The sequence below is a fragment of the Geospiza fortis genome, unplaced genomic scaffold, assembly GCF_000277835.1.
Source record: "Geospiza fortis unplaced genomic scaffold, GeoFor_1.0 scaffold166, whole genome shotgun sequence".
NCBI lineage: Eukaryota > Metazoa > Chordata > Aves > Passeriformes > Thraupidae > Geospiza > Geospiza fortis.
The window spans coordinates 729,957-755,364 of record NW_005054310.1 but is presented as its reverse complement, the minus strand read 5'-3'; the positions used below and the strand labels follow the sequence as shown (position 1 = coordinate 755,364).

Here is a 25,408-nt window from a genome sequence, read left to right as displayed (position 1 = left end):
CGGACCCGCCCCGCTTCAGAGAGACCGCAGCCGGCCCGGGAATTGCACTGCCGGGGCTCGCGGTAGTGCCGCTCGTGACGGTGGTCTCATGTTTGGAAAGGGAACCCCAAAGTGTCAGATTCCTGCACTCTGACTGAGCCCTGAGGAACACAATTGAAATGAAAAAAAAAACCCCAAATCAAACAAAACATCCAAGAAACCTCCACGAGTGGAAAGATGTAGCAGTTAAAAGTGAAAAGAGTGCTGGAACTGGAGATGCGGAGGACAGCTGGAAAAGGCTTAAACGCCGCTTTCCTGTGTCTGTAATAGTCAGTGTGTCTGGCACGGGAAAGCAGCTGCTTTATTTCTGACGAGATCTGTTTAAGGAGCACTTCATATTTTTAGTGATTTTCACGAAACTGAAGAGGAAGCCAGCTAGGCTGCTGCGTTGCTGAATGTGCTGCAGTCCAAGGAGGAGGGGAACGTAGCAGTAATGCTGCTTCAGGCAGGGCACAGAAATGAAGATAAAGCATCTGAAAGCTGTGGTGTTTGGGGGGACTGAGCCCAAGCAGGGAGATCACTTTCAAATCCAAGGTGAAATCTCTGACAAAGCACTTAGCTGAGAAAAGCCAGTGTCGTGCCAAAGCATATGGAGTGTAGATAGCTGTCACATTGCGTTAGCTCTGAAATGCTACGGTAAATGGCACTCGAGGCAGGAAAGTGTGTGCAGTGTAAGAGGAGGCTCCACAGAAAGTAGCATGTGCTTTTTGGCACAGAATACAAGTTAAGATAATTATTTGGACTCAGAAAGAGATTGAAGAACTGTGAGTTGCTACATCACTAGCAACATTTCTCTGTTGGATCTGAAGACCTTTCAAAATATTAACTGTAAGACTCATTTTTAAAGGGTTGAGTTATTTGGGAAAAATCCCACAGAGTTTATTTGTGTGTGGAAAAGACACTGGATTATGAATTACCTTCAAGAGCCAGATGGAAATAAGACAGTGGTCTGGTCAGCCAGCAAAAGTGTTGGGAAGCAGCAAGGACAGGCTTAATGTTCTTGACAGGTAATGTCAGAGTCAGAACTGATCCAGAGCAACAGGACATAAAATTGAATGTAAATAGAAGCTGGAACAAAACTAATCAGATGCAATCATCATAAAGAAAACAGTAAAGGAAAATTAAGCTGATCTAACCTGCTTCTATGGGAAAGTCCATGGAACGATTGAAACACCAAAGTGGTGGCCTGTAGAGTAGCATGAGAATCAGGAAGGCAGAGTATTGTTTTGTAGAATTCAAAATTGGATAATAATTTAATAGTCTGCATTCAAAATGCATGTTACAGAATCTGATGCAGAGATTACTGTAACAAAAAGACAATTTATGTCTAAAATATGGCACGTCTTTTGAAGAGTATGAAGCTTTCATGCTGTGGCTAAAATATGAAATTTCTTCTTTGATTTCTACAGGAATTGTTTCTGATAACTAAAATAAAAAAGGAAGAATTGCCCCTTTTTTCTGACTTTAACACTCCAGTATGCTAGTTAACAGAATGCACTGTAGCAGTGGGCGTATGCTTGTTGATTTGTTGGTTCATGCTTTACTCATTTTACTGCATGGTATCTGTCCATCCAGTCATATGATGAAAATACTTCGTAGTAGAATATGAGTTTTTCAGTGAAGATACCTGCAAGCATCTACTTACATTTGCAAATTAATGCACTGCTAGCCTGTATTAAAATTAGGAGGGAGAGAGAGAAATGTAGTATCATGGCTCACTTGAGTGCATTAATAACATGCAACTCAATAACATTAGGGATCAGAAAAAGACCATTAGAGATCTTGAAACCCAGCATAAACAGAAATTACTCTTTCTTGTTCAAAGTCGTTTCCTTATAATGACCATGTGAAGGATGGAACCCTTGTTTTCACTTGTACTCCGCAGAAAAATGTAAGATCCCTTTTTAGGTTCAGAAACTGGTTTGAATACATCAAAAAGCTGTCACTTGCCATATTGCATTTTGTTGATCACGTCATTGCTGTAAATCAGACACAGGCACAGACAAATCTGTTTTTAAGTATTTTCATAATTCACTGTAAATTACTGTTTGTATTGTGATTCCAACTTTGGGGCATGTATTTCTTTCCTCTCAAGATTTGTTTGCAAATGTATAGACTGACTGGTTTTCCTGGATTTCCTCTTGTGAGCATCCTGAGCAGAAATGTGTCCAAAAACCTAACATTTTTAATATTCATAAATAATGCAAAGTTCACCAACTGTCATTCTGTAGCTTGAAGTTAGGCTTCAGATGCCTTAAAGCAGTTGGTTCCTGTTTTTTAGTGATCAAGCTGGGACAACAATTTAAGTTAGGTGGGAGTGTTATTAGGGGTGATCTTATATGAGAATCTGCTAGTTCTGTCATGTTCTTCCACCAGATAACCAAGTTAAGGAGTGTTATAGAGCATGGGCATTGCTGCATTGGATTTCAGTTAAGTGACATTTGTAAGAACAGCAATTATGTTTTATGTCAGCTGCTGAAAAAGTGAAAGCACATCTATTTTCTTATCTTTCTGTAATCTTACAGAAGAGACATTGTAAAGCAAAGTTGCCCCTTCTTCCTGAAAGCTGTGGTCTATATTTCTTGTCTCTAATATCCTATTACAATCTTACCCTTCACGAAGACTACACTAACTAAAATTTGTTCAGACAAGGAAGTTGTTTATGGAGAAATGTGGCTTTCTTTTTAGATTTTGTGGCAGAGAGGAGTAAGAAGTGCTGTGCAGACAACGGAACCTTGTTAATTCTGGTCATAGCCTAGACAATATTTATGCTTTCTTAGATACAAAATTTGTTTGCTGTGCTTGTGCCTTTGTAGTGTCATATCGGGAAAATTAACATGGTTTAGGACTGTTTTCAGTGGACTGTAATATGTGCATGACCTTTCATTATGGTCATGCAAGGAAATAAATAGCATTAGAGCTGAGGTCAATCCAAACAGCTGTATACATTGTCGTGCCAGATTCAGGAAAGCTACTGTGCTAGGTATGTACTTCCTCAAAATCTACCTATGACACAAAAGACAAACCAGGAGACTTTTTCCAAAAATTTTTGTAATTGTTTGATTGCTGGACTGGGTGCCTTTTATATGTTGAAAAGAATTTCAAATATATAAAAATTATTAGCAAAACCACGTAGAATTCACAAGTAGTTTCATGCAAAATAGAGAGGAATTAGGCAATTCAAAACAATCTCAGAATTAATAAATTATTCATACTAATATGTTTCACTTAAAAATAGATGTACATTTTTAAAACTAAGTAGTAAGCAATACCAAAATTAGCTATTTCATCATGACTCTAACAAAATACACATTGGAATCTAACTTTGGCTCACACCTGGTTGGAAATAAAAATGAATTTAATTCTCCCAGTATTCATCAGTTACAAAGCAGCTTGGAAAGTACGTGAATGGAGTGATTGTAAATCCAAACATTTCATATACGAAGCAGCTGCATTCCTTTAAAAAAATCTAGCAGCATATATTGGCAGGTTGGGCTGATTAGGACATGTATAATGAGCAAGTCTGTAAACAGAAGAGAAGTGATAATGTTCACTGAATTAGCTTGTCAGTTATGCTGAAGTAGGTCTGCTGAAACAACAGATTTTGTCACATTTACACTGGTTCAACTAAGAGCAAAATTTGACCTCATTTCTGGAGTGGGAATGCAGCTGAAGAAAAATAATGAGTTTTCCCACTTAGAGAAGCAAGAAAAATGGCCAGTTGTGTGTGATACTAAGTATTTATTACCTGTAGTTCTCTGTCAGCAGTATTAGAGAGCTGTTAAGTGCTGCTTACAAAAATCTTTTCCTTTTCTTTTATGTGCAGATGATGACATCTTTTCCAGTGCATTTTGTGAGAACTCTGAGAAGCTTATCAATGTACATTTGTTTGCCCTGGCTGCTAAGTATTATTCTTTGTCCAGCCTTGGAGTGTGCACCCCATTAGAAGATGTGCTTGAAGCACTGAAAGGAGACAGTGAAGGAGCAACAGGTATATTTACATTTGTATTTTAATGTTTACTTATTCACTATAGGACTGTACAAGAGTTTTGGTTTTGGAGGCTAGTTTGTTGTTTGAGGATTTTTTCCTACATGATCCTCACTCCCATTTTCATTTGTTCTTGGATAGTTTCTTTATTGCCTTTGTTTACGAAAAGGATTCTCTTGCTAAAATTTGAGCATTTGATGTCTGTAGACCCATCATGGGATTCAGTTTTAAAGGGGATGGAACAGAGAAGAGGGCACATCGCTGTATGAGATACTTTGTTAATTCTCATTTTTGTCTTGTCCCCAAGTGGGGACAGAATCATAGTTGCTACTCATGGTTTTCTTAGAAGTATCACCCTAAAATATGACAAATATATGATGTCTTAGAAAAAAAAGATCTTATTAAATCTGTATTTTTGGGCCTAATACCAATTATATGTGGTGAAAGAGGAGTAATTTCATTTTCTGTAGTTAAGGAAATTGAATTAAAACACTCTTAAATTGGCATCAAGTTGGACACTGGGAATCTTACCGCTTATAATTTTTGAATCAGATGATAAACTGACATTTATCCTTACTTGGACTGTTGTAATTTCACTGCAGATGTGCTATTCATGGAGTCCTCAGCCTCACTACATTTTGAAATTTCTCATTAGTTTTTAAGAGACAGACTGAGCAGCTCTCTGCCTTTGCCTTCTAGTGCCTTTTATCTCTGGGATGCATGAAAACTCCTGACATTTCTTATCCTAAGTGATAGCACCATTATACAAATGTTGTGCATCTCTCCCGTTTTCTACAGTGATCTCTTCCCAATTTTGCCATTTTTCATTGTTGGCTCCTCCGGTTGTTTTAGAAGTATTAGAATGCCATTGCTGAGGTACTCCTAATGATTTGTAGTGCACTCATCTTCCTTTCTGTCTTCTTTCCTTATGCCCTTAGTTCATTGGAAACCCTTTTTTCTTCCTTGACAACTGTATGCTTCTTTTCTTTCCCACTAGCTTTTTCATTATTTTCATTTTTACTATATCTCATTCTCCATGTTCCTCTTAATTTTCTGTAATTCTCTAGTTCTACCTTCTTGTACTTGAGTTCATACCTGGATTAACTTTTTTAGCCAAAACTTTGAGGATTCTTTCGTTTTCTTGTCATGTAGAATGGAGCATCAGGAATAAGGGAGTTGCTGAATATCTTGTTTCTGTGTTGCAGAAGTGATGCTTGGTTGGGTTACTGGGGCCTGGGTTTGTATTTTTGCAGTACTTCTGGGTTGTACTTCTTGGGAAAAATAAAATATGTTCCAAATGTGTACAATAGAATTATAATTCAGAACCTTTGTGCTGAATTGGCAGTAAATATCAGTTAAATTAACTTAATTGAAGTTCCTGGTAATCATTTGGCAGAGGCAAAATACCAACTAAGGGATTCATAGTGTGGAAGTTGCCAAATGAAAGTTGAGATCATTGAGGTATTTTAGATATTTTGAACTAATTTCTATATTTCAGAAGATATGATGGTTCCCTGACATGCTAAAGCATGCAAGTTGAAAGAAATGTAAGTCTGAGGAAACTGGCAACGTTATGATGGTGTTGCTTATATTCTGAAAAATATGCATCAGGATAATTCTGTTTATGTTTCAGATGTTTTTAATATGTTTTCTTCCTATAAGATAAACAGGCTTTTGAGCCCATTCCCACAGTTTGCATACTTACATAGTTCTCTAGATCCTTTGCAATCTTAATGTAGATTTATTGCTATCCTTCCTGGGAATAACTGGGAAGCACAAACATCTTAAGCACGTTGTGGACACAGCTACTCAGAATGGAGGTCTGAGTCGGAAGGGTGTTCCCTTTGCTTCATAACCACCCACAGGAGAGGGTTGGATTGAGAGAGCTCCACCTTTGCAGTGTGTTCAGGACCAAGGCAATAATCATGCCATGTACTGAATACTAACGAATCTATCTTTAAATTCCATGTGCTGGAGTATCACTCTCCTCAGAAGGGTTTATTTGAGTATATGGAACTGAATCCAGTTCTTCACTCTGGATCATGGAGGTAGATCATCCTAGTAAACTTCTGTATAGATGGTTGTGTGGCGTGGACTATGGATTTATACTTCTGTATCTAGTGTATCTGAATTTCCACATCTCTGGGGTGTAAAACCCCTACACCCTGCCATAGGAGGTCTTAAAAACATCTGTGTGAGCTGTATATAAAAACAGTCTCTCCTCAATTTGCTCAGCTTCACAACTAAAGATGTGGCTGTAAACAGCACTATGGAGTTAAAGCAGTTCTTCAAATGGAATACAGGTACTCATGCTAGGGATTCCCAGTGGAAATGAGCAGCATTTCATTACCAACTAAAACTGGTAACACGAAGCTTTCTGTTACTCTATCGTATCCAAGCTGCTTCTGTAATGCATTTGAAACCATACTATCTTTTTTCCATCACAAAGGGAGATGGTTCTCTAAATTTCTGATGTTTTTTGAAACTAGTATTTGTTCTGCCTGCATCAGTTGTACACATAATAAGGAAATGTATAATTATTTGTTTCAAGAAAATAATTTTGTGATAGCAGAAAGAATTTACACAGTTTGAGTCAAACTAGTATTATTTTTAATTCAAATTTTCAGTTGTCCGGACAATATAGAACAGTCCCTAGATACATTTGTTTGCATTAGTTTGTAATATGTACTTGTTTTTCAGAATAATATAAAAACCTATCAGAATTTTGCATAAAAAGCAGGGGAAAAAATTACTTTAAAAACTGTAATTTTCTCCAAAAGATATAGTTTTCCCTGAGCTGAAATATAAACAGTGTGTTATCCTGCAGAAAGTAGGAAAGAAGTCAAAAAGTGCTTAAGAAGCTTTCATAACTAAGATGATAAATAAACTATATATGTACATATAAACAAATGATGTCTTTTCTATCTGGAACCTCAGCTTTTGTAAATTAGGTAATTGTTCTGGATTTCTACCATGTTTGAAATGCTTAATTTGGATTAAGTACTCTCTGACATAGTACTTCACCTAGCATTACCCCATTCAGTCTTTTGAGTTCCTAATAGAGAAAAGAGTAAAGGTGCAGTATGTGGTCATCGTACAAAGTGACAGTGCTGCTTTGGAGAAAAAACAACTTTTATTTCTGTCAAGAAGTTAAATGTCTGTTTCTTCTCATTCCAGTTCTGCTTCTTTTTCTGATGAGCCTATCCAGACACAAAAATGTTCAAACATAAACAAAAAGACAGACTTCTTTACTTTTTAATTTTTTTTTTCCTGTCTGTTTTTCTTTAACCTGATATGTTACAAATTAAGAACTTTATAGGATTCTTAACAATTTTAAAGTTAAGGAAATTCTTCAATGAGATGACAAACACTTGTTTCTGCTATTTGTATTTTTAAGTCTTTTAGTCTATTTTTCCTTTTGTCAGTTCATAGAGTCTATATTAGATTTTAAGTATTGTCATAACAGCTTGTTATAAAAACCCCAGATGTTTAAGAAATAGACAGATCCCTTGGGGTTTGGGAAAAATAGAGAAAACGCTGGGTTTCTTATGAGCTCAGTTCAATTCCCCACTCTCTTTTAAAGAAGTAACACACTTGGTTCTGCTCCCAGCATGATCTGATGAAGAAATGAGCATGGTTTTTGCCTAATGATCAGTTTCTGGACAGATGAATACATACTGTGCATAAAGCAGAAAATAGGAAAGTATATTAATCTGCCTAGTCATGTAGAAAAATCCTGTTTCCTAGGATCATGCTCGTCAGTAATGATCCAGTTTCTTCTGCCATCACTCAGACTTACCATCAACTTAACTAGATCCAAGTGTACTGCAGCATTGGACCCCTAAGAGTAACGTGTGGGTTTTTCCCAGGGGAGTGACTTCTGAGCTTCTGCACAGAGGTTGGCGAGTGCTTGGTGTTCTCCACAAGCAGTTAACCCATGATGGAGGTTGACTCCATCTCATTAACACATTCTCCATCAACACTGAAATGAGTAATTTTCTGCCATAAAGGTGTTACAGTTCTTTAACTAATCCATAGGGTAAATAAAGAAAAGGAAAGTTCATCTTCTGAATTTTCCCAGGATCACTCGTAGCTTTTGGTAGAGGTATTTCCCTCTTGATACTGTCAGCAAATCTGCAGCATTAAGAAGCTGTACAATGTGATTATTTATTGTCCCTGCCCCTTTATTTCATTTATGGAAAGGTAAACGTGATAAATGAGACAAATATTTTTTAATAAAAAGGAAGAAATAGTACAGTTTTATAGTTGTAGCCATTGTCTAATATCTGGTCAGGTATTAAATATGCTACATCTTAAAAAAAACTGAGTTTTTTTTACAGGGTGTTGAATATTGCTAATTCATCCATAGTTACAAAATTTACTCTTGTAATAATTTAGTGAGTTTTTAATTAAAAATTACTACCCTGAAAATATATAAACACTGAAGTATATATTAGCTTCTTTTTTTTCCTGATTAATCTTGAATCCTTATTATTACAAGTTGTGTTAATGTGTATTTATTTTCCTAATCTGATACAGGTATCAAACCAGATGAGTTTATGAATAATAAGAAATCACATGAAGTGCAGGTGATGTCAGAGCTGGTAGACAGCATAGCAAATTATTGTGGGATAAAGCAGGTAAGAAAGCATTTCTTATTTTGTCTTACCAGGTACCTTCCGAGTTATTCTCCTTGTTTTGTGCAAATACACCACTTTGATATTCTGTCACTGCTGTTCTTATTTTTCCTGTACATAATTGGAGCTAAAGAAGAGCTGTTGGGACCAAACTGAAGGACAATTTTGTTTACAAATGTATTGTTCCAAAGGAACAGCCTTTCAGTGACTCATAATCACTCATGAGTAATTTTAAAAAGTGTTGAGCAGCTCAAAACAGTTCTGCTTTTTGGACCAGTACTGCCTTGTTTGTCAGTAGTATATTGCTGGCAGTGTTGCACATGTGTCAGTAGGAGAGCTGCCTTGTGTCATGCACACAAAGAGTGTCACACAGAGACCAAGGCAGAATATCTTGAGAAATTTTGAAAGCTCCTCTTATTCTGATGCAAGATTTAAATAATTTCCTATTGTTTAATGCTGTTCACCGTTGTTTAACGTGGATTGAGATCTATAAATTGGAAATCTAGTTATGATGTTTTTAGTTTGAAGAGAGACCAAATTAAGCAGAGATTTATGTAAGAGTGTGTATGAAATACATTTAGTAGAACATGTATGAGGCCTGGACACCCAACACCATTATCACCAAGCAATTACTGCATGAGTTGGCTGTTTCATACATCAGATGCTAGGTTTGTCTTTGGGTGGTGAAGAATTGTAGGATTCCTTTCTCAAATTTGATTGTAACTTAAACCTTTTTTTAATAAACATGTAATTATGACTGCACAGTGCACTAAGATCACCGTTTCAGTAAAACCTTGTAGACGTTTATTTATGGATCTGTTGACAAAACACAAGCACCCCAGCAATACTTGACATTTTTGAGTAGTATTTTTCACATTTTTTAGACAAAATGCACCAATACCATTTCCTCAGTTTACATATATATGCTTTTTCATAAGCTTTTTCAGTGTTAAACTTTGTGTTAGATTCCATACCTTAGGCTTGTGTTGTGGTAAGGGTAAATTTTTCAGGTGAGCTGAGTTCGTTTATTTGTTTTAATCTCTGTAATGCTGGTAACTGGCCAATGGAGCCTCATCCTTGCTTTAAACTGGAGGTGTCATGGGACTCTCAATAGACATTTGATTCCTTTCTATATCTGAGCTGCAGTTGCTTTCCATGCAAGGGGCTGTAACTGTAAATGGAGACTTATTTCCTCCAGGCTAATATTCATTCCCACAAAGATTTGTGCAGAGCAAACTATATTTGTTTAAAACCAAAGGTTAATAAGGTACCTGCCCAGGTTTTATGGTGAGGGTATTTTCTCTGAGTATTCTTTTTTGTAAGTAAATATGTAATATTGAGTATAGTTTAAAATTAATGTACCTGCAGTATCCCAGGTTGCTGTTGCTCCCACCACAGGGAAAGCCCCAAAACTTGGATTCAGCTCTGAATTGCTGAAGTTGAACTTTGGTTAGGAGGTTATTTGGCTCAGACTGAATTTAATTTAGATAAGTAAATGATGCTGTATTCTTGCTAGATTTGGGTCAGGCCTTTGTGGCATCCTTGGAAACAGAGATCAAAATTCTCAGTCCTGACCATCTGTTTTGTGAGGAACAGCTGATGAAGACAAAGTTTTAGGCAGTGTTCTTACATCTGGGATTGTCAAGTAAATAGAGAGCTTTAATTAAGGCCAAACATTACTGGGTGAGACGCAATCAGTTTGTGAGCATCTGCAATCACTTACAGCGATGGAAGACGCGCTCTCCTGCAGCCCTTGAAGAGCCACCACAGTGACAAGTGTGGGTGCCCTCCCCAAAGTGGGGGTGCTCTGTGGAGAACAGAAATACACCAGCAGCACGCTTGTGAATGTCTTGTATTCTCTCATGAGCATGTTGTTTTGCCTTGTTTACCTTTTGTTTCAGGCAAATATTAGTTGTTCAGTCCTTTCATGTACTGAAAAAGCTATAGGAGGGTATAGTTTGCTTACAGTGCAGCAGTAAGTAGTCTCTGCATTTGCTGGAAAGTGGTGTTTCATACAGTGTTTTCATTTAGATTTAAATAGCTCCTGTGAGATTCAGGAATGAAAAGAAAGGAAAAACCCTGTTCAGAAAGTAAAAAAGTGAAGCCGTCTTAATAACGTAACCAAAGTTTTGATGTAGCTGGTTGCTAATAAAATCACAAACCAATCCTTACTAAGTATCTGTCAACATGCTGCAGTTTCATCCAGGGATTAATACTTTTATCAGGTAGCTTGGAGTATCTCTATACATGGGGTTATTTTCTGTTTACTTTTTAAAAAAATTATAACAAATGAAAAATATTATTGCAGTGTATCACTAAATATGAAATGCTGACTGCTCTATAATAACTTTTTTCCATTTTAGTTATACACTAAACAATATTTATTTGCGCAAAGTTACAAAACTCTAATATAAGAAAAGAGCTTTCCTGTTATTTTGGAAAATAAAAAAAAGAAAAGCCTCCTTCTTAGTCTTTAAAAAGCAACTCCTTTTGGTTTTGATTTCTTTCAACTTAAAAAAAAGTAGCAATTATAAATTTTTAGTTTTTCCTTATTGATTTTTTTCTGCCCTTCTCTCAAAACAAAATATATGTAGCATTTAATTAAAAAATCTAGAGCCGTGAAAACACAACACGTTTTACAACAGCACATGTCCTCAGGGTGTTTCTTCCAGATATTACAGATCACTGACAGCTTGAAAAATGCCCTCCATTTCACCTCTGTACCCACGTTATATAATGGGTGGTAGACGATATTGCTCTGTTGGTATTTTATAATGTACAACAGTAAATAGCAAAATAAGAATAAAAGCAACATTTTATTACCACTATAATCACTTCTAGGTTTATGATTTTAATTTAAACATTAAAGCAAAATAACTGAAGGGCTTTTTTCTTCCAGTAGTTTGCTGACCCTTTTAAGCACTGTTCCTATCATATAAGTGGAACTTTTTTTATTAAAGAAATTCTTGATTAAACTCTGAAAAGAAGCCAGTGTTGACTCCTCTTTGCTTAAGCACACATTTGTTTTATTTAATGTATTGGTCAAAGTTTTCCTTGGAAATTGCAGCATGTGCAGCAAGACTTGGAGTGTATAATGTAAGGATGATATAATTCTGCATTCAGCATCCATTACATTTGTGATTTGGTGCTGGGAAATGTTGGAATGCTTGATTGTGCCAGAAATTGTGTTTAAACATAGGACCCAACTCACTGTGGACAAGACCTTTGGAGTTTATTATATCATGGAAATTTCATTTTAAAGGTTCATGCGTGACAGATATGCTTTGGATTGCTTATTACCTTTCCCTATGTAATCAATGGAAGGTAAAGCAGGGAATAATTTAATTCAGTTTATTTGTTTAGCGCAAGATCGTTGCTTGCTATTTTTAGTCAACTTTTCCTTTTGTTTCTAAATCCCAGTGCTAATTTAACAGTGTCTTACTATTTTCTATTTACCTGAGCAACTTTCCCCGAGTTGGTCTCTACAGCCACTAGGGGTCACACTTAGGAATTATTCACTACCCCCTTCTTGGGTCCAAAAGCCGCTTTTTACTGAAAAAATTCAAAACTTGAAGTGGAGGTGTGCATATTCTACATAATTGTAATAGCTGTTAAACAAAAGGGTGGGTAAAATTATTCCTTCAGCACTTCTCTTTCATTTCAAATGCCAGAAACACAGAATGGGTCAGATTGCAAGGGACCACAGTGGGTCATGTGGTCCAAGCTCCCTGCTCAAGCAGGGTCATCCTAGAGCACGTGGCAGAGGATGGTGCCCAGATTATTCCTTAATATCTTAATATTCCAGTGCTCAGTCATCTGCACAGTAAAGAAGTTCTTCCTCGTATTCTGGTAGAATTTCCTGTGCATCTGTTCCCACCCGTTGCCTCTTGTCCTATTACATGGCACCACTGAGAAGAGCCTGGGAGCCTCCTCTGACACACTCCCTTCACATACTTATGCTCTTGGTTGTCTCCTTTCAAGACTGAACAGGCCCGGCTCCCTCAGCCTTTCCTCATAAAAGAGGTGCTCCAGTCCCCTCATGATCTTTGTTGCCCTCTGCTTGACGTGCTCCAGGAGCTCCAGGTCTCTCCTGCGCTGAGGTGCCCAGAACCGGGCACAGTGCTCCAGGTGTGGCCTCACTGGGGCTCAGTAGAGCAGAACATTGGCAATGAATGTGACAAATAAATGACATTTTAAAAAGTATGCCTAAGTTATATAGATTCCATTTCATGTAATTCATTCCTGTACAGGTTTATTTCAAAAAAATTTATGGTTGTAGCTTGTCTAGATTGCAAATATTCATCAATATCACATGATGACTACCCATGAGAATGCCATGTGCTACCTGAATAAACAATTTGTACCTAATAGTATTCTCCACTGTGTTACATAGTCCTTAGTGACACTGGCTCAAATTTTTCTTTCTAATTCCATGGATGTCCAAATCTTTTTTATTACGATAATTAATAAGTCTTTCTTTCTCATTGAGTAAGAATATTGCTGTATTGAATATTTTTACCTGGTAAATAACTGCCAATTCTTATAAAATATTTTGTTATGTATTTTGTTACATATTAAAACACAGATTATATAAAGCTGTGATTATGTACTGAAAGGTCTCAGGTTACTCTTGTTTTTGCTAACACTTTGTAAGGGTATTTCCTTCCTGAGTTACATCAGTCACTGAACTAGCACATGGTATCAGCTATGACACAAATTAAACTGGTACCTATCACTCCTTCCTCCAGAATGGGCAGTGGAAAGTATATGTGGCTTATGAGCCCCTTTGTTTATTAGAAAAGCATCCTCATGTTAAACAAAGCTGTATGGATTGCTTTCACAGAATGGGGAAGCAGAATAAACAAGCATTCTGACATAAAAGAGTATCAATATCACCCATCTTTAGGTCAGATCTGAAGGGATAAAATTAAGCACTGAAACTAAAGATACTTTTTGCTGTACACCCACTGGTTGTAGGCTCCTCGGTGTGGGAATTAGGTGCCTAAAGCTGAATACTGTGAACTGTATATTTGCTAACTCTGACCCAGTTCAGCAAGGGCAGGTGGAATTGCTGGTGGTTTATGGTTATTTTTTTTGGCAGAAGAAAGGCCTGTGTCAAAAAATGTACTGAAAATCTTTACAAGAAGCAGGGCATGTAAATTGCATAAACATTGCAATGTCTATTTTCTGGAGCACATCAGTTAAGACTTAATTCTGTGTTTTAAAGTCAGGAAAAAAAACTCAAAAAAAGCAAAAGAACTAACTGCATTGAGAAGTATGATGCTAATAAGGTAACTATTCAATCCATGCTTAAATTTTTAGGGAATAATTTTGCACTTAAAGTGTGCCTTGTTGCTCATTAATATAGCAATTTTCTTATCCTTTATTTTTTCTCCATTATCTAGGTGATTGATATAGGTTCTGGGAAAGGCTACCTGAGTTCATTTTTGTCCATGCAATATAACTTAAAGGTTTATGGCATTGACTCCTCAAGCTCCAACACAAATGGTGCTCATGAAAGAAATAGAAAATTGAAGAAACACTGGAGAGCATATCAGAGTCGGGGAAAAGAAAGCCTCAAAAGCCGGAGTTTGGAAATGGCAAATGACAGGCCAGTGGAACATGAACTTAATTGTAAAACAATCAACGAAGAGCTCTTAAATAATGCCAATAGTCTTCAAAATCAGGGCCAAGTGATTGTCCAAGATTTTGTTCCTTCTTGTGGTTTCACAGAAATGGCTGCACTTGAAGCCAACACAGAAACTGAAGCTGGTTTAGTGACTGGGACACAATCTCATGAGACCAAACTTTCTGAAGAGGTTCTTGCTGTTCTAAATGTTCTTCCTGTTGATGCTGTAGAAGATTTTTCTTCATCTCATTGTAACTGTGGGGAACTGTGTGAAGAGGAAAAAGTACAAAGAAAAATGACATCTCTCAAGACTAAAGCAAGAAAGTCAAGTGAATCAAACCTGTATCTTCCATTGACCTCTTGCATCACTGCAGAAACAGAACTTAGTGACATCATAACAGATCTGGAGGTTATTTTATGCTAAATATTTACTGTATTTAGATTGTCTGTTGTCTTTATGTTGCCATTTTAATATGTACATGTTTGCTGAGTGTACATAGAATATTCTGGTGTAAATGAATATTCTGGCCCAATAATGGTTTTTAACCACATAGCAGAAGTATGTCTACCATATAAAGATTGTATTTATATTTTGATATATGTGTTGGGATGTTTTTGAATCAGTCTTTAGAATTTATGAGGTAGATAATAATCAGCTGGCAAAGTTAACAGCATATTCAGTTATTTTACAACTGTCATTATAGATAGAATCTAATTATTATGAATTTATTATTATTTACCACGTAGATGCATATATTAAGCATTGGAGTTTCAATTTTCCTAAAAGTTACTTTTTCAAGTTACGTATTTTTATATCTTCATTCACACTGGGAAGGCATAGGAGAATTTCTTGTGTATAGTACTCAAGATGAAGATTTTGTAAAGAATTATTTTATTTTGACTTTACAGAATTACTTTAATTTCATTTAGTAATTTACTAGCTGGCAGGGTTTGTGCCTGCACAAACAAGCCCAAGTTCAGCTGCCAGTGGCACAAGGCTAGAAACTCTGAGGTTGTATGTTTAGTTTTTATGCCTGAACTAACATACATTGATTGAGTAGATGCATCAGTCTTCAAACTTCTCTGTGTTCAGTAGTAACCAATCTATTTTATTCCAGGGTGTAATAATCTCTGATTCGAGACCATAGGTTTGTGCTGATAGCCCTATAACTTGAGCTATAAATGTAGCTGAGTATCTGAGAACATGTGGAGCAAGCTCATGTCTGTCTGCAAAAAACACCCTGAGCAGCAGGATTTGTTGATGAAGCACATGCCTATACATTTGCACAGCTGGATTTTGTATCCTCTTAGTGTCTAATTTGTAATTTGTTGAAGGTGGAAGAAATTCTATATCACTGCCTTTCTTGATATAAAAAAATACTGTCAGGGAACATGAAAGAGGAAGGCAGAAGTTTTACTGTTTCAGACATGAATGCACTATGTAATAAAGGCAGGTGAGATAATCAGATAAAATCACAATGATTATAGAATGGTATCTCAATTGAGTGACCCTGGCCTAATTTCTTGTTGATAACCTGGAAAAGTGAAGGCTCTAGGGAGACTTAGTAGCACCTTCCAGTACCTAAATGGTACAAGAAGAGTGGAGAGAGAATTTTTAAGAGGGCATGTAATGATATAATAAGGGGGAATGGCCTTAAGATGAAGGAGGGTAGATTTAGATTAGGTAGATATTAAAAGGAAATTCTTTACTGTAAGGGTGATGAGACACTGGAAAAAATTGCTCAAAGAGGTTGTGGATGCCACTAGAAGTGTTGAAGGTTAGGCTGGATGAGGCTTTGAGCAACCTGGTCTTGTGGGGCAGGGGAGTTGGAACTAGGTGATCTCTAAGGTCCTTTCCAACCCTAATGACTTTTTGATTCTGTGAGTAATAAATATGTCTGGAATTCAAAGCAACACCCTGTTTGCCATGTGGATCCCAACCGATAATGTCAGAAGGGAAATATCTTGTTATGAATGGTTAGAGGAGAGAGAATTTTCATGGAGAAATGGAGGCAAAAGCAAAGGAAAAAAGGAAAGTAGGAAATAGAATGGACAGAAGAGCAGAGCATCTGAAGTTCTTACTTTGTGCTGTGAAGGAGAATGCCCATTTGTTGTTGAATAGTAGCAGGCATACTAAGGAACTGTCAGTACTGCTGTTTGGGAAATAACCAAGCTGTTCTTCACCTCATACCTGTGTTTAGGAAGTTGGTTTGATTTCAACAACTTAAACTAGCAGAAATGCGATAGATAGGTCCAGCCAGATTTACAACAAGGAATCTTTACTAAGAAAAGTAGCAGTGGTACTAATAACACGAACAGGAAACCTAGGAAAGACTAGAGAAAAAGGTCTGTGCCCAGTTAACTGTAGATATTCCCTTCCATGCAGCTGTGTTACTCATAGTCTTGAACTTCTGCATCATGGCCAGTTTTCATCATATTTTTGTAGCACTGAAGAGCTTTGATTAGCATTGAAAAATTCTAGAATAGAACAGCAGGAGTCCTCGTGGAGTTGAGTATTTCTACCTTACAGTTCACTATTTGCACCACATTTGGGTTTTGGAGTTTGTTTTTATTTGTGCTCTATCAGTTGAACAAGGAGATGACTTATTGTTGCCTTTTTTTTTTCTTTTTCTTCTTAGGACTGTATGATGGTGGGTCTACATACATGTGGAGATCTTGCTGCAAATACGCTACGAATTTTTACTGCCAAGCCTGAAATCAAAGCTGTTTGCAGTGTGGGCTGCTGCTACCATCTGCTGTCAGAACAGTTTGAAAACCAAGAAGGTAATTCTTCTGAGCTTAACTTGTGGCTGCCAGTTTGCATGTTAAGAGTATTATACCATTTAAGTAATAACCTCCTTGTGTTTGTTCCTTTCCAGTGGCTTATTTAGTACTGCTTTTATTTCCTTTATGAGGGTCATTCACTCCCAGATGCATTGTTACTTTTCCGTTTTGCCAACGTTCCTCGTATTTTTACTGAGATTAGGGACATAAGTGCATAGTGGTTTTATATGGTTATAACTACAGCTGGTTTTATTTCATTAACTCACTTATAAATGTATAGACTCTTTTAGTCCAGTATGTTTCCACCCTTTTGAAATATTTTGTACCAGATTTTGTTCTTGGCTGTCTGCGTGCAACATCCAATTATGTTAAGTTGTACATACACAACAATGAGCAGAATTAAGATTTTGTAATGTAAAGTAATACTCAACAAAACAGTCATCTGAGTGCTGTGCCAGTCTTTGCCCATCACGAAGCAGTACATATATAAGAGTTTTTCTTGAGAAGATAACATGAAAATTATTTGTGGATTCAGAATATAGATGAATTTTCCTACAAATGGGAAGGAGGGGTTTCATTTTTGAGAGAAAATTGGTATTTTTACTTGAAATTGTGTATAATGAAAAATATTTAAGGAACTGGCTTTCTTGAGACAAGTGCTTCATAGCTGGTATGTCTAAATGACCATGTGCTGACATGCTGCAACCTCATCATCATATCAGTAAATCTGAAAAAGGCATGGCTTGGCAAGGTTTACTTCAGCTCTTTCAGGGAACTTCACAGACACGAAGTGTGGGACCATGAAGGCACGTGGGACCCAGGTATTGCTCTTTGAGAGTTAGCTGCTTAAGTAGTCACAGCACAGCCCCACTGACCATGACACATGCTAGCTCTTTCTTTCTTTAATAATCTTTTCATGTTGTTTTTAATTAACTCTGCAACTCTTTTAAGAGTTTTTTTCAGTGTATTAGTCTTAGTAATTTCAAAATACTTCAGCCCACTCCAAAAGCAAAGGAAAAGAAAATACAATTGAAATTTCTGTGCTACAAAAAAAGCAGTTAGAGAAAAAACACGCAATTACTTTTACATCAGAGTTTTAAGAAATTAAAAACTTTTCAGGTACTTCTCATTAAGTCTGAGTGTCTGAAACATTTGGTTGTTTCTTATTGCAAAGAGGACATGGCTTCCTGTGCTAGGAAGGATTACTTTTTTGCAGACCAGTGCATAAACTCAGACACCCCCAAAGGATCAGACATGATAACCTTTTCAAAGTTCAAACAAACAGATATATGTACATGGTTAGAAGAGATACTGCAGTTTCATAGCAGTATGAAAATGAAGTAAAATTGCATGTTGAATTGATTTTACTCTGCTTGAAGGACAATATTATTCTCAAAGGAGAACATTTGGACAGAACAAAAGGAAATTACAGTATACTTTTTTTGGGAAAGAATATATATATTGTCCTAATACTGCTCAAAATAATTATTTTTTTTTACTATTACTATGAGAGTACATATTCTAAAGTGTATAATGCTGTTGTATTCCCCTACTGAGTCATATACCATATGGCTTGTTCTTAAATGTGCAGTGGAGGGCTAAGAGAACAAGGACTGACAATATCTAAGATTTAAGATTTCTTCAAATGGAAAATGGGAAAGAATTCAGACTGTGTCTTGTGTCTACATTTCCTATGCATGGACTTCAAACTGACAAAGCATTCTGGAGGCTGCTAGGGGACTCTGTCTCTTATCAGATGGTATTGGTCCAACAATTCAAGCAGTAAACAAGCTCCTCTTGCAGCTGTCAGAAGCAAGTGGATTTTAATACTGCTTCCAGAATGGACCAAATCATACCATTTAAGTAGCAAGTAACTTCTGAAGGTCATCTGGACCAGATCATGGCACAAAGCAGGACCAACTTAGATCGTTTCAGTCAGGGTCATGTTTTGAATATCTCCAAGGACAGTGTTTCAGTAGCCCATTTCAATGTTTGCCCTCAACATTAATTTCTTTCCTTCATATCCATTCAGAGTTTGCAGCTATTGTGCATTATATATTGTCTTTTTTATTTTGCACTGCCAAGAATAGTCCAGCTTAGTCCTTGTTGGTCTTTCCTTTAGGAAAACAGCAGTTAGATCCCTTCTTGACCTTCTCTGCAGCCCTTTAGTGCTTTTGCCACCAATAAATTCATTTCAGTCATTATGGTGGGCTGAAGAGCCCAAAGAACCACTTCAGATACTCTCACAAGGGCTAAAAAGGGAGAATAATTACATCCCTTAATCTGCAGCCTTCACTGTCAAGCTTCAGATTACTATTGATTTTCTACCTATTTTAGAGTGCACCTCTCTGAGTCATATCTTTCCATTTTGCAAGCTTCAGATTACTATTGATTTTCTAGAGTGCACCTCTCTGAGCCATATCTTTCCATTTTTTCTATAAAGATACTAAGGAAACCTTGCTGAAAGACTTCATAAAATCAAGATAAACTATGACTCTGCTGTCCCTAGTTCATGGAGCCAGTCACTGCCTCGCAGAAGGCAGTAGTTTGTCAGTGCCTGATGAATTCCTGCCAGCTAGTGTCAACCTTCTTCTTACTCTGGTGAGCCTGGACATGGTTACCAGGAAAAGTGCTTCATAAACTTGTTGAGACTATCTGAGCTTATTTAGGTGAAGATAAGTGTGGTTTTCACCTGTTTCCTGTAATCAGGATGGACATGACCTGTCAAAGATGATAGAGTATGGTTTTCATGGGGCACCGGTGAGTTATGTGGTCCTGCAGTGCATCCCATGTGGCCACATGCAGATTTTGTGTATTTCTGGTTGGCCTGTGTGGTACCTCAGCCAGTATAATCTCTGCTGTAGATAGTCCTTTGCTTGCCCACGCTCTGACCCTGAACTCAGGAAAGCTACTGGCTACTCTAGGCCATCAATCAGAGATGGCAGAGACATGCAGATGCTTTGTCTGGAGAGACTACTTTGCAGTGACAGATCTTCCTAAGAAACAAAGAGAATAGGGCAGAACTTGCTGCAACACAGGAAATTACTTACTCATTGGAAGTAAGTCCAGTAAGCAAGGGCTTGCCTACGAGGACACAGTGGGAAGTTCTGTTACAAAGCATTCTACAGTTATTTTATCTTGACTGAGTAGCCTCAAAGTTTTTCAAAATCTGTTTTTAAAATGTCATTTGTTCTCTTTAAAAACTTTTTTATTTTCTTGAGGTGTTCACCCTTAAAGTCAAGGTTGTGAAAAGTCCACCTCAAAGCTCTTGGCCCCAAAGCACATTTTCCATCTTTGCTGTTTCTTTAATGTAAACTCAGAGGGCTGTGTTTGTAAGCACAGTTGAAGCAGAGGAGCCAGCTCACAGAGGAGCTGCAATGGACTTCTGGTTGCCATAAATTGGTATGGCTGGACAGTGTGTTCTTTGGCACTTAAGATTTAATACCAAGATCAGTCTTGTTTGAGGCCAATGAAAAAGTACTTTTTCAGTTCATATTACAGTTTCTATTAACTGGAATTAACTGGTATTCATAGGAATAAAATTTTGTTATGTTGCCTAACATAGTGTTTATAAGTATGAGGCGTTGAGTTGACAAAATATCAACAAAATGTTATTATGGTGTTTTTGTTGGACTACTGAATTACCTTGCTTATCACAAGTTTGGGATATTTTTGTTTTGTTTTGTTTCTGAGATGGCTTCAGGGAATAATGCATTACATTTCTCACATACTCTAAAAATAGTACAGATATTGCAAAATTGGCTGATTCAGTTTGGTGTTGGACCTGCTATGAATAGTTTGTGAGCATTTCTGATGAAAGTAGGTGCCAGCAGTCACAATCTTGAATAATAATGCAATCAGTATATAGTGTCCTTCTATGTGTCTCTAAATAAACTGAATTAATCTGGAAATTTTTGTAATGGGACCAAATTTCCAATTATGCTGGGAATAATTTTGAACTCTTAAGATCATGAAAGCCTTTGCTTTGATTTATTAGCAGCTAAAACAACCAAGAGGTGCTGTGTAACATCAAATTTCAGCTCAATTTTAAAAAGTTGAAGCCAGTGTCTTTTAACACCTGTCTTTAAATTTCACTGTTATAAGCAGTATGAAATTCTAAGTTTCAGTTAATAAGGAATAATATGACAGCTCTTGGAAAATTCTAAGTAGTTTTACTTTGGCTCTCTCTAAGGAGAATTGTCTGTTTATACAGAGATTCTTGTATGGATAAAATATACATAGCCATTAGTATAATTGATTCCTTTGGGGTTTTCTTCTCTGTTACTGCATTGGGTAGTCAATTACATCAGAGTAAAAAAGATTTTACTATTTATCAGAGACATTTTACATAAACCTATTTACATAGTGAGCCATTATGTCAGTTTTTCTGGGAAAAAATCAGTTTGCTAATGATTTTTAGGTTAAAACAAACTGTGTCTCTGTTCAGGAGATATTCTTATGATTTTTGGGAGCTGTTTTATCTTACATTCATCTAAAACATTTTTGGGGCAGCTGGTCTACACTTATCCCTAGACAGAGAAGAACTGAAAATTTAACATACTTTTAAAAAGATTTTACTTTCCTTGAAAAGGAATTTGGGTTTCTGTGTTCTGATTCTGTTTTTTTCATCCTCCATACCACCAAATACATCAGTACCAGTCTAGAATCCAGTGAAATTCTTCAGTATTATATCCTCTGTTTTGAGGAAGAAACCACATGAATGTTGCTTTTGCTCTGGAGCTGCTAAGACCCACCGCAGAGAGGGGGTAACTGAGATTCTTAATAAATCCTTTGGGCGGAATAGAGTGAAACAAATGACAGGTGTGTATATATATAAGAGAGTGTGGGTGTGGGTGTGTGGGTATATATATTTTAGAACACTTTGGTTGCAATAGAAATGTAGCCATTTTGGTTATTATCTATAGTAATATGACATTATAAAAGCATGAAAATAACTACACTGGAGAAAATATATGAGGAAGAGAAAGAAATTATTAGGGTAGCTAGCAGAGAGGGAAGATATCATCACCCATTATTTTTGCACTTCAAGAGCACTTTGCACTTCAGATGTCCATTGGTTGAAGTGATGGACAGAGTCTTGATACATCAGGGGTGGGGCAAGCCATGAAACAAACACTTCAAGGGTTAATATAGGCTCAGGTTCAGGTGGAAATGCACAGGTACCTCCCCTGTGGGGGGAAGTTTTAATACTTTGGATCATGTGCAGTCCTCAGCACATGTGGTCACAGCACCAAGCCTGACAGAGTTCAAGAAGTGTTTGGGCAATGCTCTCAGGCACATGGTGTGATCCTTGGGGATGGTACTGTGCAGGGCTAAGAGGTGATCTTGATGATCCTTTGGGTCCCTTCCAACTCAGCATATTCTTTGATTCTGCAATTTGAAATAAGAGATAGGTGTAGTTGTATAGATACTTTCAGTGATAGCTGTCTGATAGAAGCTATTTTGAGGTTGGCTTAAGTACGACAAAACATAAACTCCAGATTGTGTAAGGATTTCCAAAGACAGGTCACTGCTGGGTAGAGGAGTTCGAAAGCCCTCCAGGAAGCTGTGGAAAGTAGCTTCTTAATAAGGCACTCTGAAAGAAGTTAGCAAAGCTTTTGCAGAATAAACTTTGACTATTAAAAGCTATTGAACATAATTAAGGGAACCAAAAGAGTTGCAAAGGATAGTCAAAATTCACATACAGTATTTTATTGGACTTGTGAAACATGGGAAAGCCTTGAGTAAGGTGGATTCAGAGGACAAATACTATGAAACTGAATTTTCTAAAGGATTACTTACATAAATATAATGGCTTGGTATCACTCTGTTCCACTCAAATATAAAAGATTACTCACTGTTTCAGGGTATTAGAGTACAGATGATTTATGTGTAGCCTAGGTATATTTTCAAAGATATTCCACAGCCAATGTCTTAAAATAGCTTCCACTGATACCATGGCAACACAGGAAAACACTTCCAAGCAACAGATCAAAAAGCTTAATTTCCTTCCCAAGGCATCTTTAGATATTGCTGCATAGGGAACCTTTCTGTGTATTTGTGACAAAGCTAACTAGTCACTAAACCCCAGATGTTTTCTATAAAAATTGATTCTGAAAAAAAATATGAAACTTGAAAAAATACTAACAAGGTAAGCTTTACAGATGTTAAATGAAAGTATTACCTATTGAAGTTACTATGGTATTTTTCATTAATTAATGTAGCAAGAATATATTAAAACCTGAAACCATGTTACATTTGTACTTTACTCAGTGTGTACAAAGTACTAGGTTAGAATTAGGAATACCAAAGTTTTAATGCACATAATTAAAACATACTCTAGGTTTGGGTGTTGGAAGTTATTTTGGTGACAGCTGATTCTGTTTCCTGGAATTAGAAAGCATGTTTCTTCCCCACTGTCCTCTGCTTCCCCCAGCAAAATCCTGCCTAGTCAAGGGACTTTTTTTGAAAAATACAAACTCCAGGAACAGTGAATTACATGGCTGAGGAAGATTTAGTCTTTTCCATGAAGGAAAAAAATAGTTATCTATTTTTTTTTTTAATAACAGAGTAGACTGAAAATCTACAATGTTGTGGAAGATAGAGGCTATGGAGGATCTGAAAAAGGTTATTTGCGTTTTAGTACAACTCTGATGAAGTTCACAATATATGCAAAGACACAAAGTAGGGTGTATGTGAAAAAAACTGAGGGTAATAAAGATTAATTTCCACTGAAAAATCTCAGAAGAAAAAATGCCATTTCAATCCATTGAATTACATGATCAGCCAAAAGCAGACATTAGGTTTAGGGTTGGGATTCAGAGATTCTGACAAAGCTTACAGCTTCAGGGACACCAGGGCTGGAAAAGGCATGCCAAGGGGAACACGATGCTGCACCAACATTGCTGTCTCCATACCTTTCTGATGTGGCTCATCCCATGGAACTTAAGTCAGGCTTATTTTTTCCAGTAACATTAAAGCTTGTTGGTCCTGTTTTTTTATAATGACCATATTTTACTGTAAAGCTTTGTGAAGTAAAATTTGAATATTAGCACACTAAAAATTGCAGTATTATTCTTAGAAATGAAAATCGATGGATGGACTAATATTAAAGGTATTGGAGAAGATTGTCCCATTGTCTTGAAGTTGTTATCATTTGTGCACATACAGAGTTGGCAACTGTGCTAAGGATTTTATGAAAAAAATGATTTTCATAGAAGAAATTCTGCCTGACTGGCTAGTCTGTACTGAATTATAACATGGTTGCTTCATGCATTGTTGGACACTTGAGCTGTTTCCTGTGAAATGTTCCATCGAATACTTAAAATATACTTAAAATGTTTTTTGAATATTTTTTGAGATTTATACAGTTTAGAACTGCTGTTGTGTTAGATAGAAGCACAATATAGTGAGCTATATAGTATTAAGTATATCTGAAATAATTGCAGGCATTAAAAGAAATTCCAGTTTTTTAAAATGTAGCTTGTAAATATATGAACTTTATAGCAATATGTTAATCCTAAAAATTTTTAAAGTGTGCTTGAGAGCAGACTGGATGTGAAAAAATAAGTAGAACTTAAAGCAATATTGTAGATGTGTGGTCAACTTTTGATATATATGAAAAATTAATTTCTAACTTGAAGTATTATTTTCCCTCTCTTTTTCTCCTACTTTACAGTTTCAATAATTTAAATGAAGATGATGTTTTGACTGATAATCTTTTCCAAAGATTGTCTGAATTATGCATGAATACAGTGCACTGATAATGAGATTTTAGCTGACAGGGTAGTAACTTTAACTTGAATGAATGATTAGTTTGCCTGGAGGACAGGGTATAAATTGGAAGAGATTTGCTTGAAAAGATCAAGGATTTAATCTTTCTAACTCAGTTTGCAAATTTTTATTTTGAAATATTTTAACAATGATATTAGAAAGACATACAATAGGAACCATGTCAGTCATTGTTTTCTTGCACTCAATAAGTTCTTCCTGACATCCCTGCAGTAGAAATATCCATGTATTCCATGTACTCCATAATTAGACTTGAAGTTAATTAATATTTTAGAGCTTGTCATGAGGCACTTACAAATTCTTAGTACATTTCTAGTGCTGAAACCGCTTGCAATCTGCTTGGTCAAATTTCATCTTTATTTCTAAAAAGTCGTCTTTCTCCTTCTGTTAATCATGCTAATAATTAAAATCCTATTCTAAATCATGGTTCTCAAACCAATATTCAGCCCCTAAGAGCCTGTGGCGTCCCTCAGGGTTTAAAGGAGAGCAAAGTGTGAGGTTGCCTGCAGAGGTTTCTTGCCTGCTTGCTGTTTAATGGTC

General features: G+C 36.6%; 1 protein-coding gene across 1 annotated transcript in view; it reads left to right on the top strand.

Moving 5' to 3' along the window:
- The window catches only part of METTL25 (methyltransferase like 25), a 46,358-nt gene that overhangs the window by 726 nt on the left and 20,224 nt on the right, over nt 1-25,408 (top strand). The window contains exons 2-5 of the mRNA XM_014312348.2: nt 3,866-4,030; nt 8,567-8,667; nt 14,070-14,702; nt 16,933-17,077. Coding sequence (XP_014167823.1) covers nt 3,866-4,030; nt 8,567-8,667; nt 14,070-14,702; nt 16,933-17,077 — 1,044 coding nt within the window. The remainder of the gene's footprint in view (nt 1-3,865; nt 4,031-8,566; nt 8,668-14,069; nt 14,703-16,932; nt 17,078-25,408) is intronic.